A 15,965-nucleotide genomic window follows, 5' to 3' on the forward strand; every position below is an offset into this window, starting at 1 on the left:
AAATACTAGGTCTAATTTAATAGGTATGTAGAGTTAAGCTTTGGTATTTGATAATGAAATAAAATATGGATTTGATAGTAAAAAGAAATAGAAAAATTATTAATAAAAAAATGAATAAAAAGACACAGATAATGATGATTAATAAATTGATAAAGATGAAGATTTTTGGCATTACAATAGAAAATATTTTTAGAAAGAAAATGAAATTAAAATATAATCTTAAAGAAATATGTGAAAAACAAAAAATTATATAATTATTTATAATATTATTAAAAAGTTTGATTGTTAAAAAATAATTAAAAGTATATTTAATATAAATAATTAAGATTTTGAATTATTAAAAAAAATACACAAAATATAAAATATATATATATATATATATATATTTATATATATATATTTATAATTTAATTTTTATTATTCTTGTTTTTTACATTATTATATTATTTTTTTTATAAAATATTAATTTATAATACTTTTTTTAATATAATTTTTTTTTTTTTAACATAAGGTCTTTATTTATATTTTTCATAATATATTATAAATAATGAATTTTAAAATTAATTTTTTTTTTTTATAAATTTTTTATTTTTAAAATATAAATTATTTTTTAATATTTTATATTATAAAATTAGTTAATTAAAATATTTTCATAATATAATATTTTAAATATTATTTAATAATTATTATATTTTAATTTAATACGTTTAAAAAAATATTATAAATATTCAAATTTTTATGAAATATAATCAATAAAAATATTTTTATTATTTTAATTTTTTATTTATTTTTTTATTAATTAATTTTAAAATATAATAAATGAGTTATTTATTAACAACAGAAAAAATATATGATTCTTTAAATTCAAGAACTAATCTTTAGTAAATTAATGAAAGTATTATCCAAAAATAGCCAAATAAATATCGAAAAACCTTAGCAATAATAACATTAGAAATATGTAATGGCTAATATGATAAAATAATAGTCAAAGATGGTGATGATATTCAATATTTAGCTGATTAATTTTGTTATGAACATAATTTAGATGATGAATGTAAAGAATATATTATTCAAAATATTTAATAAGAATTAGATAAAAAAACTAACAAAAAAGGATAAAAACACATAATGAATCACCGAAATTTCCAATTTAAGTAAAAGAATAAGAAACTTGTTTTTATAAAAATAACGATTAGATTTTTTTAAAAAAAGTGTAAAATAGAATTTATTAACCGAGTTTCGGGTAATATGCTATTGAAGAAAATAATTATTTAAAAGAAGAAAAAATTGAAACGGAAGAAATAATTGAAAATTAAAATGAATAAAATACATATTTTATTAATATTTCGAATATTACTTCTGTTATGGATGAAAATTATGATTTATAATAATCAAAAGATTAAATTTAAAGTAGTTTTAATGAAAGTAAAAATATGAATTTAGATAAAAAAGATTAAAATATAAAAAATTTGTAAGATTAAGAAGAATAATAAGAATAGAAATTCGAAAAAACATAAAAGTTAGAAGAATATAATCTATAAAAAAGAAGAAAAAATATTGATTATGGAAATAAAAGTGAAGCATAAAAATCTTATGAATTATGGTAAAATATTTTAAAAGAAAAAAATTAAACAAAAATAAATGATTAAATAAAAAACATTTAACTCTATAAAAATAATATTTCAATTAATAATAAAAAGAATAATAATAATAAAAAAAATGATAATAAAAATTAAATTAATTCAATTAAAAAAAATGATAATAAAAATATAAATAATGATAATAAAAACATAATAAATAATAATAACAATATTAATAAAAGTAGTAACAATATAATTAAAAATAATAATAATAATATTAATAATAATAATAATGAAAATATTATTTTTAAAAATAAATAAACCTATAATTTAGATTTTATTTAATATGTTTTTTATTAATTGGATAGTAATAAAGATGGATTTATTAATACTAAAGATATCCAAAAGTCTAAAATGCCTTTCGGAATTTATTAGGTCATTTAAATTGCATTAGTTGAGATATAGAATAAATAATTAAACCTTAATTATACATAGTTCAGGCAAATGTTATATACACTAGGTTTATTTGAATAATTAAAAGATTGTATAAGTTAATTGTCCATTTAAGAATTTTAATCTGAATGTGGGTATTCTACAAAAAGTAGTTCAAATTCTAATTAAATGTTTGATTAAATTAATTTATATTGAATTTATTTTTTAATTCGTTAATTTTGTATGTAAGTTTTTTGTTTTATTTTGTTTTGATATATAGCATTATTTTTTTTATTTTTCTTTTAATTATACATAAAAAAAGTTATAAATAATTAAATTAATTTAAATAATATTTATTAATTTATTTAATTTTTTTTATTTATCTTAAATATATATAAATAATCTCTATAATTATTTTTTTTAAAATTATTTTATATAAAATTTATTAATAATATTAAATATTTAAAATATAATAATAAAGAAATCAAATATTTTAGAAATACAACAAAAATATATATTTTTTTTATAAATTAATATATTATTTATAAGTTCTTTAAAATATGATCACATAATAATTAATATTTAAAATGGTATAAAAAAATAACAACAATAAGGTATTTGTTATTTTTTAAGTAAAAAAATAATAAAAACACTAATAAGATTAAGAAAAAATATAATGAAATAAATAAAAAAGTATCAAACAGTAATATTTTATAATTATCTTTCCACTAACTACTTATAAATTCCATTTAGTTCAATTAATGATTTATGATTTCCGATTTCTACTACTTAACCATTTTTTAATACAATAATCTTCTCACAATTAGACACTGTACTAAGTCTATGTGCAATAATAATAATAGTCATATCTTTTTATTAATTCATTAACATATCAATTGCTTATTATACTTAAAATTCACTTTCTGCATCTAAAGCACTAGTCGCTTCGTCAAATATCAAAATTTTTGGTTTTAAAATTAATGCTCTTGCTATTGCAATTCTTTGTTTTTATCCACCGGATAATTTAGTACCTTATTCTCCTACTAAACTTTTATATTATAAAGGAAATTATTAATTATCATATATAAATTCATATGCATTAGCTAATTTACATACATAGTCTAAATTTTCTATTGTATAAGATTATTTTAAACCATAAGTAATGTTTTCTTCTACTGTCCCCGAAAAAAGTAAAGGCTCCTAACTTACGTATCCAATGTTTTATCTCAAAAAATTCAACTCAATGTCTTTAATATTGTGCCCATCGATTCGTTATTGTGCCTTGTTTGGCATCGTAAAAGCGCTCAATTAGTCTAATTATGGTTGATTTTCCACTACCACTAGGACCTACGAGGGCTATGCGTTCTCCAGGGTTTATTTATAGGTTGAAGTTTTCTAATACTTTTATATTTTTTTAATATTTATAATAAAATGCGACTTAATTGAATTAAATTCTTCCTATTTTTTTATTTATTTTTTAAATTAAATTTTAGTTTTTTTACCAACAAAATCATATACTAATCCTCCTTATAAACGCATTTTGGGTTTCTTGTCCATTAATTTAAATAACTTAGTAGTAGCTCCTGAAGCAGTGACTATTTTTGTGAAAGAAGAGGAGATTGATGAGGTTGAACTTGCTAAAGAACCTGTATATAGAATTACTGAAACTAATTGTCCTGAAGTTAAATTGTTCACAGATAATACTAAATAACCTCCATACCATAAAACACCTAAGGTAGCCAAATTACTGACTAGAGAATTAATTCCATTATAAAGACCACAAGATATGCTTTTTTTATAACCTATTTAATATAGTTTTTAAATTGTAGTGGCAAATTTAGAGACTTCTTTATTTTCGGTACAAAATGCTTTAATTGTTTTAATATTTTAAAAGCATTCTTAGGCATTAGCATTAGTTTTTGCACAATAATCTTAGTATTTTTTTGTTAATTACTTAAGATATTTTCCATAAACTCCGGAAGTTACTAAAAAAATAGGAACAACAACCGAAAGAATAAAAAATAAAGAAGGACTAATTAAAAACAACATTATTACATTTCCTAAACATACTAATATATTTCTTAATGAAGTTGATATATTTCCTGATACAGCAGATTTAAGAGTCACTAAAATAATTTATATATAAATATAAAATAAATATATTAATAAAATTAATATTTTTAAATGTATATTTATATATTAATAATTTATTTAAAAAATATATGATATTATATTAAATATTTTATATAATTATTTACACACATATAAATATTTTAATATTTATTTAAATAATGATATATATTATATTTTATTATTTTTTACATATATCAGAACTTAATCTGCTTACAAGTTTACCAGAAAGCTATTTATCATGAAACGATACATCATTATATATGAATGATTAAAAACAGTCAATTTTTAAGTTTCTTATAATACGCTCGCCTATTAGATTGAAAATAAATGTCCTAAAAAACAAACTAATAGAATTTAGTGTAAATACGAAAATCGCCCAAAAAGCAGTTTCGTTTAACATTTGTAAATTTCTTTCTTTTATAGTCGCGTCTAGAAGTTTTCCGGATATTTAAGGGATATATACTTATGATACAGACTATAATATTACAAATATATAGCCTAAAATTGTTAATTTTGATTCTTTTTAGGCGTATTAAAGCATTCGTTTGTAGTTTCCCCATTCAAATTTTTTATTTTTTTTGGCTTTTTTTTTTTTTTAATTATCAGTATTTTCATCTTATTTTTAATTATTTTCTGTTTCTTCAATTTTTTCATCATTTTTTTTAATGTCTTCAACTTTTTTAATATCATCATCTTTAAAAGAAGAAGGTGTTTCCAGATTTTCTATATTTTTTTTATTTTTTATAGAGCTTTCTTTTTTAAGGAGAAGATTAGATAGTCTTCTTTAAGTAATTATTTCCTCAATATTATTTTATGGAATTTTATTCAAAGAAGAATTTTAAATATCGAAACTTTTTTCATTTTAGGATGCCTTTCGGGAAGTAATTAATTATTCTTTCATATTTTCATCTTTTTGATATATATAAGGAATTATATATATTTTTTTTATTTATTTATTTAAGTATTACTTTAGAAAAATTCAAGTTCATTATCTATTAAAGAATTACTTTCATTATCATTTATATTTTTGGTTATATTTTTATTTTATTAGGAATCTTATGAATTTTCTTCTTCCTCTTCTTCTTCTTCTTCTAATTCGGGTTAATTTTCTGTTTCTTAGTAATAATTATTATACTGAAAAAATTTTGGATAATTTTCCTATTCACTAGATTCAGGTTATAAGCGGCCAGTTTTTTATATTTCGCTTTGATTTATTATTTAAACTCTTTTTTTTAATTCTTTTTCATCAAATTCCTCTTCTTCAGAGCCAACACTACTGGTACTTTTTTCGCCGGTTTTTTATTATATTTTTAGTTTGTCTCTGATCTATTAAAGATCAATATTTTATTCTCGGTATTCTTCTTATTCATCTTCTTCTTAAACGACTTCATTGCATATATGGGTTTCGGAATCTTAGCTTTTTAAGATTTATTTTTAAGTTATTTCTGTTTCTTAGTTTAATTGTTGTTCTTTTTATAATTCACCGTTTTCATCTAGGTCTTCTTCTAATAATATTGAAGGCAATTCTAAACCATCTTCACGGAATTTTTTCTTTAATTTTTTTTTAATTCTTTTTTCATAATTTTTTATGTGTATAATTTTTTATATTATAAATATATATTATTTTAATTTTAATTTTTATTTTTCTTTAATTTTCTTCTTTATTAATGTTTATTTTTTTTTGCTAAAAATAAACCAGATTAATGTATTACAATATATTCGTAATATTTTGATTTACCATAAAATATTATATATGTAACAAATAATTAAAAAAATAAAAAATCATATTATTTCATTATTCATTTTAATAAAATATAAATATTTTTTTTTAAAAAAAGATAATATGTAAAAATAATTTTAAATATATTATTAAATTAAATATTCCAGAAAAAAAAAAATTAAAAAAATAATAAAAAAAAAAATTCAAGTTTATATTATATTCTAAATTTAAGAAAAAAAATAATTTAATTTTGATAATTAAAAAATAAATTTTATGAAAGAATTAATAATAAATATATAAATAATAATAATAATAATAATAATAATAATAATAATAATAATATATATTAAATATTATAATAAGAATAAATTTATATTTTTATCATTTTATATAAATTACTTACCTTTGATTATATTAAAACATATTTTAAAAATTAATATTTCATAATTTATTTATAAATTATATTTATAATAATAAATATATATTAGAGAATAATTTTTTAAAATTAAATAGTATATTTACCTTTTAATCCCCATTTATGGTTAAAAAAGAATTAAGATTTTAAATAAATAAAATCTTAAAATTTAAAGTTTTTGAATTTAAATTTATATATTAATTATGTTGAATAACTCTTTTTATTATTAGAGTTTTAATTAAAAGATTATAAAAAATATTAATTCATTATTTTATTATATATATTATCTATTTAATAAAATTATTTCAATGTTAAAGTAATTCTATTTATATTAATGTTATACATTATTTACTTTAAGAATATATATAAAAAATAAAATTAATTAATGAATTTAATTTAAACATGCCAATTTAAAATATATTACAAATATTTTTAAATAGATTTTTAAATTATTTTTGAAAAATATAATATTATTATATGATTTATCTAATTATAATAATATAATTAAAATTTTGATTATCATTTAAACTAATATAACTTATATTTTAAAAATATATTTTTCGGCAAAGCTATAAATTATTATAATAAATGATCAATATAAAATGTAAATTTAAAAATAATACTTTTTTTAATAGAAAATTTATTTTGTAATATATATTTTTAATATTAATATTATATTTTAGATATATATATATATATAAAAAAAAATTTTTACAATTATTTAATTTTTTATTTAAAAAATTGATGAAATTCTTTAAAAATTTATAAAATTATTTACATTTATTATTATTTTATATTTTTATTTTTTTAATAAACTTTTTAAATATATAAAATTATTTTCAATATATACTTAAATATTCATTTGCTAGATTATATTAATAATTGTAAGAATTTATTTAGTCATATTAAATTTATTCAACTATATTTAAAAAAAAACACATAGAAGGATTTTTACATTTTTTAGAGGTATATATTAAGTTAATAAATTTGTTTCATTCAATAATCTTTAATTATTGTTAAAAAGCCAAAATGATTCCTTTTTTAGATTAAATAACTTTAAAAACTACAAATGCAATTTTTTTTTATCTATATTAAACTTTATTAAACAATAATATGAATTAATTAGCAATTTTTTAATATCATAATGATTTAATTAATTATATTATTAAACATAAAAATTATATTAAGTAAACCAAATATTTATAATAAGATTTATAATAAGTTTAAGAAAAAATATAATAGAATAATTAATTTATTATCAAATAGAAAAATTAATTTTTTTAATATCTTTTTTATGCATATTTAAATTAATTAGATATATAAAATTAGTATTTTAATAGAAATAAATGTATTTTTATCATATAACATACTTTTTGTAGAAAAATTAGTATTTCAAACAGAATAAAAATATTTTTTATTATTTTTTTAATATTATTATCATTTGAATTTTTTTTTTTTATAAATATATTATTTTATTTAAATATTTAAATAATATATGAAATTACTTATAATTAATAATATCTAAAAAAATAATAAAAAAAACATAAAAAAAAAATTATTAATATATTTTGTATATAATAAAAAATAATAAAATATATTTTTAACAAATATGACTGATTAAAGCATAAGCAAATAAGTTAGAAAATACAAATTAGTATTTATTGGAGATTAATCAGTTGGAAAGTCTTCAATAATAAATCGTTTTATGTATGATAACTTTACTGGTACATAGCAAGTAATTATTATAAGTAAAAAGAACATTTAATAAATTAAAAAATAAAACTGTTTTAAAAAAGCCAACAGTTGGTATTGATTTTGTTGCTAAAACTCTCCATTTAGAAAATAAAACAATTCGCTTGTAATTATGGGATACTGCTGGATAAGAAAGATTTAGAAGTTTAATACCATCTTATATAAGAGATTCTGATGCAGGAATAATTGTATATGATACAACTAGTAAAAATAAATAAAATTAATTATAAGAAATCTGTATTTTTTTTTTTTATTTTTAAGATTTATCATCTTTCCAAAATTTAAATAAATGGCTAGATTATGTTAGAGAAGAAAGAGGAAAAGATGTTTTGATTGTTTTATTAGCAAATAAAATAGATTTAGCAGATTAAAGGTATATTTATTAAATAAATATATTTCTTTATTTGAAAAAATAAATAAAATAAATTTATAAAAAAAAAGACAAGTATCAACTGAAGATGGAAATAAGTTTGCAACTGAATAAGGTTTGTTATTTTTCGAAGTTTCAGCAAAAGATGGAAATAATATTTAAAATGTTTTTAAATAAATTTCTTATAGTTTGTTAAGTTCAGATAAATAAGATATTACAGTCGGAGACAATCCTAATAATAATAATATATAATAAAAATAGCAAAATATAGGAGGAAATATATAATTAACAGGAAATAATAAACCACTTGATAGATTAAAAGAAGAAAATAAAAAATGTTGCTGATTATAAAAAACATATATATAAATATATAAATATGTATATATAAAATATATATTTATATTTTTTATTTTATATTATTATAGAGATTTATATATATATATTTATATTAGAAAATAATTTTTGTTATTATTTTTAAAATCTCTAATTTATATTAATATTTATTTCTATATAAATTTTAATTTATTATTTTACATATAAATTAAAATAGATTAATGAAAACATATATTGTATTTAAAATAAAAATAAATAAATATATATAAAAATTAATATTTTTTATTATGCTATTATATTTATATATAAATTTATATTTTTTTTTTATTATTTATGTTTATATAAATTATAAATGTAACTTAAATAATAAATAAAAAATTAATAATAAATATAATTATACTTTATTTAATTATTTAATTTATATAATAAATATATTTTTAATTTTATATATATAATTTAAATAATTTATATAGCATAATTACAATAATTTTATGGTTAATTTATAGAATATTCGATGCTTTAATTTTAATATTCATTATTTTTATCTATTATATCTCTATATATTTTTATATTATTATTATTTTATAGATAAATTAAAATATAATAATAAAAGATATATATTATTTATTTTTAATCAAAACAAATAAATATATACAAAAATTATTGTAATATTTTTTTATTTTTTTTTAATTATGTTATTATATTATATATATATATATATAAATTTATTTATTTTTAATTTTATTATATTATATAATTAGTAAACTATACATAATAATAAAATAAATAAAAAATATTAATATTATACCTTATTAAATTAAATAATTTATATATTTTATATAATAAATATATATTTTAAATATTATATATATATAATTTAAAAAATTAAGTCAAGCATATTCAGAATAATTATATGGTTAATTTATAGAATATTCGATGCTTTAATTTTAATATTCATTATCATTATCTATATATTCGCTTTATTTTATACTTTCATGATCTTAATTATTATAATTTTATTCTTCCTAATATTATAGTTTATTTTATAAATGATTATCATTTTTTTCTTATATTTCAGTTTATATTTTTTAAATATACTTTTCTAAGTACTATAGGAAAATATTCTTATTATTTTCATGTTTAATAAAATCAATAAATTCACTTGCTTTTTCTACATCTAATTAAGAAATTAAATCTGAAAAATTTTTAAGGCATCTAAAAATAAATTCTAAATCTTTTAAGCATGGTAAACTATCCTTTTTTAAAAAAAATAAATTATTTGCATTGCTTTTTTATTTTTTACTATTAAATTTTCAGGTTTATGAATTTTAAAGAATTTATATATTTAGTTTAGAATTTAAAAAACTCCTAATTATAAATTATTTTAAATAACTTTTTCTATACATTTAATAATTAATCTGAATAACATTTTTTAATCTTTTTTTTTAAATAAATTATATATATATATTTTTGTTTAATTTACTTTTGGAATATTAAATATTTAAATCTTTAGGAATCTATTCTGTTAATATTTATATTCCGCAAACAATAACTAATGTTGGTGGTTTAGAACAAATAATAGAATCCAAAAGAATTTATAATTCCTTAGTCAAATCATTTTATTAATATTTTCCTTATTCTTTAACTAAAGCTATTTCTTTATAAGTATTTTCTGAAGTACATAATTTTAATACTAATGCAAGAATACATTTATAATTAAGCTCGGATAAATTAAAAAGAAGTGTTTAGCTCATTATTGATTATTTCAATTCGACAACAGATTATATTTTCTGGCTCACAGAATCAATATTTTAATAGCTTTACCATATTGTTTCACAAAACTCATCTTCTAAAGAATCACTTGTAATTAACATTTCTTAAATCTAAAAATAATATAAAAATAAAAAATAATTAATATATAAATATATATATACATAAATATTTACTTATATATTATATATATATATATATACTTATTATATTATAGTTATTTAATTTCCATCTTAATTTAATACTAAATCATTAGGACTGTTTATTAATTATAAAGTCTTTTGCTAATTTTTTTATTCTTGATTTTTTAAATCATTATTTATTTATATTTAATTATTTTATTATTCATTTATTAATTACAAATGTTGTATTTGTTATATTTGATTTTAAATTAATTCCTCATATTATTACATTAATTTCATTTTTTTTTAATATTCTTCTTTAAGCGTATCAAATTCAGTATTTATTTTAATTATCTCTGATTGTTTTCTAAAAAGTTCTTCCTTAGTTTTTTAATGATTTTCTTTTTCTTCCAAATATTTAATATAAAATTATGTATTTTTATCTATTTATTAATTATTTATCTTTTAAGCTACACTATAATCAGATAAATTAAGTTTTTCTTCAACATATTCTTTAATTATTGGAGAAACTGAAAATAAGTTTTTATTATGATTTTCGTTTTTTCTGTTTAAATATCAGAATATATTTCTGTAATATGTACTTTTTATTCATTTGGTACATATTCTTCATCTAAACCTAATAAATCAACATTTTATAATTATTAAATTTCTTATATTTATTTTGGAGAATTTTAATTTTTAATATTTTTTAATTATTAAGTATTTTCATCAAATGAATGAGAATAGTCTAACAAATCAAGTTTATTTTTTAATAATTTTGTTTTTTTATTAAATGTTTTATTTTTATTTTTATTTTTAATTAACTAAATTAAAATGAGATTATTCATTTAAACTTTAATCTAAAATATTTTAATAACATTAATTATGATTATTTTAATTATTTATATTATTCAATTTAGAATGATAATTTTAATTATGTAATGATTATTACAATTAATTATTATTATTATTATTATTATTATTATTATTATTATTATTATTATTATTATTATTATTAAAAATTATTTGTTTCTAAACTTATATTTATTGTTGAATTATCATTTTAGAAATTAATATTAATAAAATCCAAATAAATTTAATATAATTTCATTGAAGAAATAAGTTCAGTTTCGAAAATTTTTCTCAACTTTTCATGATTAAATTTCTAATACAGTTTGTTAATTAATTCACTTCCTAATTCATATAAATTAGTTTCACTTAAGCAATATATAATACTTTCTACAAAAAACTATATTTCATTAATTTAAATTTAATCAAAGTTTTATAGAAAATATGTAAATAAATTTATTATTAAGTTCTCACATTATTATTTATTTTATTTTAATACCAAAGAAAATATATTCCTATATTATTTTTATATTGTTGTTATTTATATTCCTTTTTCAAATTCTACCAAAAACTACTTTAATTAATATTTTTATTCTTTATTTTTAAATACTTATCGACATATATATAAGAATGTATAGTTTATAATACACTCTAATACTTAATATTAATTTAATATTGTATATTTTATATCTAATATAACTTCATAGGCTTAATCACATAAATTCTAATCTTAATAATTTATTTTTGTGAAAAATATTTCTAAAACTTATTTAATTTCATCTATTTTTTTTGTATATTTTTTTATTAAAAAAATAAAACATATATTTAATGTTTACACATATTTAAAGTTTTTTAAACTGAATTTAGATCTCTTCCAACACCTCTAATCCATTTTTTTCCAGGCGATATATTTTATGATTAAGTATATTAAATTTAATTTAATAAATAATTTTTTACTTATTAAGCTCCAATTTAAAAATTAGCTTCTAATTATAACTCAATTTAAGTTACAATAGTAATCAATTGTTAACATTTTTTAGTTTTATAATTGCCTGTAGATTATTAATTTTGTATTTTTAATTTTAATGAATTTTAAAATGTTTCGAATTCTTCATTTTAATAAATTACCTTTTCTAGCTATTTTAATAAATTTACATTTATTTATTTTTCATATTTATCTATTTTTTAAGAAACCCAATTTAAAAAAGGAATCATTTATTGTTTCTCTTCTTCTTTTTAAATTAAACAAAATATATTATATATAGAAATTAATATTTTTTCAATAGAACAAACAGAGTATAAACTATCAAAATATTCAGTTTATAATTATTATTTATGCTTAATTTAAATTATTATTTCGATTTGTTTTTAACAATTTTGTTAACTTAAACTAAGAATTTAATTATTTAATAACATTAAAAATTATATTGTAAAATTATTAAGCCTTAAAAATATATTTTATTTTAGTTCATTTTACTTTATAGAAATTTAAATTTAAAATTACTATATTTTATCAATAATATTATCTTAAATTATATTTAAGTCTTCTTTATCAATATTAGAAAACCAAGAAATAAATTCAGTTTAAAATTCTTCAATATTTTAATTTTTAAATGAAATCTACATTAAATTATTTAATTCTTATTAAATAGATAATAATAATAATTAAGTTTGACTTTTTTAATTAATATCCACATCAAGTAAATTCAATACTTCTTATTTTTGAACATCCATATTATTATTATTATTATTATTATTATTATTATTATTATTATTATAAATATTTTCATCATTTTTATTATTATTTTTAATATTATTTTTGTAATATTAATGATTTTATTATTTTCTTAATTTTATATTATTGCATTATTACATTCGTTAATATTGTTTTCTTTATCAAATTCTTAAAAATAATCATTTTATTTTTTCATAAGTAAATTTTAGCATGCTTCTTTAAGTTATAAATTCAGCGCCTTTTTGCTAATTTGCTCTATTTTCCTGTTTACATTTTCCATAATTTTCTATATTTTTTCTCCTTTATTCGACATAATTTAATTTTCTTCATTTAATAAATTTATTGAATCTTTTATTATTTATGCACTATAAGGTATAAATCTCCCCCCTAACCAATTAATAGTTCCTATTCTCATATGTAGATTTTTCTCATTATCTGCTTAATTCAGAAGAATTTCAATTATTGATTCTACTGAACAGCATTAATTTAATAAACATTCATCTAAAGCTTACCAGACGACAGAATTTTATTATCTGGCTTTTGGTCCTCTAAACTTTTCAGAAATCAGGCTTAAAAAATGTTTTAATATAGGAAAAGTAATTCCATTTTTTAGTAATTTCATTAATTTTTGGAAACATTTAATAGCTTCTGAATATATTAAAAAGTTGCTTTCTTAAACACAAGAAATTAGCACGTTAAATATATTCGAATAGTCTTTATTTTCTTTTATAGGAATAGCCTTATTGTCTATTAGTTTTTAGATGTTTTATGACATTTCCTCAAGTTTATTGATTTTTAAATTGACTTGTAAAAAATAAGGAATTTCGAAAAATTTATCTGGTACAATTGTATGTAAATCTACTTTTTATTATCCTTTGGTAGTATTTTGGCTTGTATTTTCAATTATTAATTGAATTTATTTGGATTTCTTTTTCGTTTTTTTGAAAATTTCTTCTATTTCTTTCAAATGAACTTACCTTAAATTAGTCATAAATTAATTCTTTATCTCCTCAAATGAATCTTGGCATTATTAATATATTAATTTTAAATTACTTATTGCAACATTTCTTATTTCCTTACTTATATGTTTCAATAATTTTAAGTTCTAAATAAATATTTAACGCATATTTTCATTATTAAATAAATTCATATTTTCTTGTAATTAGTTTTCTAGAGCAATGTTAATAGTATTTAATGCAAATAATACAATTTTTGGATTTTTATTTAAAAATCGTTTCATTATTTCCTATAATGCATAATTGTGCTCACTTTTTTATAAGCTTATTAATAATATATCAATTGCCGTTTACTTTTTTTATAAAAATAAAATAAAATATATATTTATTTTAATATTATTTCTTTATTTATTATTACTTGCATTTATGGTTTTAATAATGAAGCTTTTTCAATTAATTCGCTTATATAATATGTAATTATTTAATTAGATAATATATCTTTATTAAGATCTACAAAAATTTAAATTGTTTATAATCCTTAATTTAATGCTATCATATTGCTTTCATTAATTATGTTATTTAACCAAGGTGCGTAGTTTTCTATAGATTATATTTTTGTATTTTCTGCTTGTGATATGTTTTTGAGTTCGTTATGATTTATGAACAATTATTATAATTCTTTGTAGCCGAGTTTTCTTAATTGCCATTTATTACTTTATATTTTTTCTATAATAGGCAAATTACGCTCCTCTTAGGATAATGTTTAATTATTTAAATATTCTAACTAATCTTATTTATCATCCATTTATTCCTAAAGATTAGTTTAATTTAATTCAATGAAATTAGGACTATCGTTTTATTCTTCCAATAAGTTTTTAAAATTATTCATTTTTTTGTATTTAATTTTTGTATTATTTTAAAAAATTATAAAATTAATTTATATTATATTATGTACAATAATTATTAATGAAAAAAGATAATAAAAAAAGTAAAATTTAAAATTATTAAAATCAATACAAACAAAATTTTAAAATTCTTTGCATTTTTTTTTTTAAAAAACAAAATAAATAAAGTTAATAAAACATATATTTAAATTTAAATATTTATATAAATAAAAAGCTTAATTATAATTTATATATATTTTTTTAAAAAAAATAATAATTTATTTTTTTCTAATATATATATTATTTTTTACATAATATCAATAATGTTTTAAATTTTTTTTTTTTTTTTTTTTGATTTCTTTTTTAATTTAATAATAAAATATTATAATTTAATTTAAAATAAATTTATTTATTTCAAAAAAAGATAATATTTTAGATTCAATATGTAAGAAATCTAAGAATTAAACTCAGAAAACAATTCTTAAAAGAGTTCTTCTAAAAAAAGTATTTCTAAATAAAATTCTATTATATAAAATCATAACTAAGATTAAAAATCTCCTAATTCTCAAATATCATAATAATAGTTATAAAATTAATTTGAAAAGCAATCTTAATAATCCTTATCATTAGTAAATTCATAGAATATAAAATCTATAATATCTGTCTCTTAAAAAAATATAAAAAATTAAAATACATAGAAATCATCATAAAATATTTTCTAATTTGATTTAGACGGTCCCAAAATTTTAGTCTCTCCTCCTTTTTAAAATGATATCTAAAAAGATAAAAATTAATAATAAATTAATTAAAAATAAAGAAAATTAAATAATTTATTAATTTAAAATTAAAAAATAAATAGCGCCATTCGCTAATAGAAATAAAAACATGAAAGAATTACTGAATAATTATTAAGA

The 15,965-nt window shown here is 15.6% G+C and overlaps 3 protein-coding genes across 3 annotated transcripts, besides 34 other annotated features; 1 reads left to right on the forward strand and 2 right to left on the reverse strand. All coding sequences in view use genetic code 6, as the record gives it.

Annotated features, from left to right (window-relative positions):
- The first annotated feature begins 362 nt into the window (after positions 1-362).
- Positions 363-405: a microsatellite.
- Positions 406-562: 157 nt separating this feature from the next.
- Positions 563-598: a microsatellite.
- A 1,089-nt stretch (positions 599-1,687) lies between these two features.
- Positions 1,688-1,874: a microsatellite.
- Positions 1,688-1,881: a microsatellite.
- Positions 1,759-1,873: a microsatellite.
- Positions 1,882-2,348: 467 nt separating the features above from the next.
- Positions 2,349-2,400: a microsatellite.
- A 21-nt stretch (positions 2,401-2,421) lies between these two features.
- Positions 2,422-2,455: a microsatellite.
- A 797-nt stretch (positions 2,456-3,252) lies between these two features.
- On the reverse strand, positions 3,253-6,401 carry IMG5_102590 (hypothetical protein; the record flags this gene model as incomplete). The annotated part of the gene is made up of 5 exons (XM_004035197.1): positions 3,253-3,470; positions 3,515-4,138; positions 4,335-4,454; positions 5,114-5,715; positions 6,388-6,401. The coding sequence occupies 5 exons, from the start codon at positions 6,399-6,401 to the stop codon at positions 3,253-3,255; spliced, it is 1,578 nt and encodes a 525-aa protein (XP_004035245.1).
- Positions 4,752-4,808: a microsatellite.
- Positions 4,796-4,842: a microsatellite.
- Positions 5,689-5,733: a microsatellite.
- Positions 5,724-5,758: a microsatellite.
- Positions 6,034-6,069: a microsatellite.
- Positions 6,149-6,207: a microsatellite.
- Positions 6,291-6,336: a microsatellite.
- Positions 6,402-6,928: 527 nt separating the features above from the next.
- Positions 6,929-6,980: a microsatellite.
- A 29-nt stretch (positions 6,981-7,009) lies between these two features.
- Positions 7,010-7,057: a microsatellite.
- Positions 7,050-7,090: a microsatellite.
- A 712-nt stretch (positions 7,091-7,802) lies between these two features.
- Positions 7,803-7,836: a microsatellite.
- A 53-nt stretch (positions 7,837-7,889) lies between these two features.
- IMG5_102600 (ras oncogene family protein, putative) lies at positions 7,890-8,747 on the forward strand (the record flags this gene model as incomplete). The annotated part of the gene is made up of 4 exons (XM_004035198.1): positions 7,890-8,015; positions 8,077-8,236; positions 8,294-8,405; positions 8,474-8,747. The coding sequence occupies 4 exons, from the start codon at positions 7,890-7,892 to the stop codon at positions 8,745-8,747; spliced, it is 672 nt and encodes a 223-aa protein (XP_004035246.1).
- A 13-nt stretch (positions 8,748-8,760) lies between these two features.
- Positions 8,761-8,798: a microsatellite.
- Positions 8,761-8,805: a microsatellite.
- Positions 8,806-8,997: 192 nt separating this feature from the next.
- Positions 8,998-9,081: a microsatellite.
- Positions 9,082-9,173: 92 nt separating this feature from the next.
- Positions 9,174-9,228: a microsatellite.
- Positions 9,229-9,552: 324 nt separating this feature from the next.
- Positions 9,553-9,607: a microsatellite.
- Positions 9,563-9,609: a microsatellite.
- Positions 9,563-9,617: a microsatellite.
- A 1,032-nt stretch (positions 9,618-10,649) lies between these two features.
- Positions 10,650-10,707: a microsatellite.
- Positions 10,683-10,721: a microsatellite.
- A 596-nt stretch (positions 10,722-11,317) lies between these two features.
- Positions 11,318-11,354: a microsatellite.
- Positions 11,355-11,584: 230 nt separating this feature from the next.
- Positions 11,585-11,645: a microsatellite.
- A 1,537-nt stretch (positions 11,646-13,182) lies between these two features.
- IMG5_102610 (hypothetical protein) lies at positions 13,183-15,056 on the reverse strand (the record flags this gene model as incomplete). Its single annotated transcript, XM_004035199.1, has 2 exons — positions 13,183-14,520; positions 14,586-15,056. 2 exons carry the CDS (start codon positions 15,054-15,056, stop codon positions 13,183-13,185), a joined length of 1,809 nt encoding a protein of 602 aa, XP_004035247.1.
- Positions 13,210-13,294: a microsatellite.
- Positions 13,268-13,297: a microsatellite.
- Positions 13,273-13,306: a microsatellite.
- A 266-nt stretch (positions 15,057-15,322) lies between the features above and the next one.
- Positions 15,323-15,369: a microsatellite.
- A 467-nt stretch (positions 15,370-15,836) lies between these two features.
- Positions 15,837-15,909: a microsatellite.
- Positions 15,910-15,965: the final 56 nt, after the last annotated feature.

The sequence above is a fragment of the Ichthyophthirius multifiliis genome (assembly GCF_000220395.1).
Source record: "Ichthyophthirius multifiliis unplaced genomic scaffold scaff_1120509250855, whole genome shotgun sequence".
Lineage (NCBI taxonomy): Eukaryota > Ciliophora > Oligohymenophorea > Hymenostomatida > Ichthyophthirius > Ichthyophthirius multifiliis.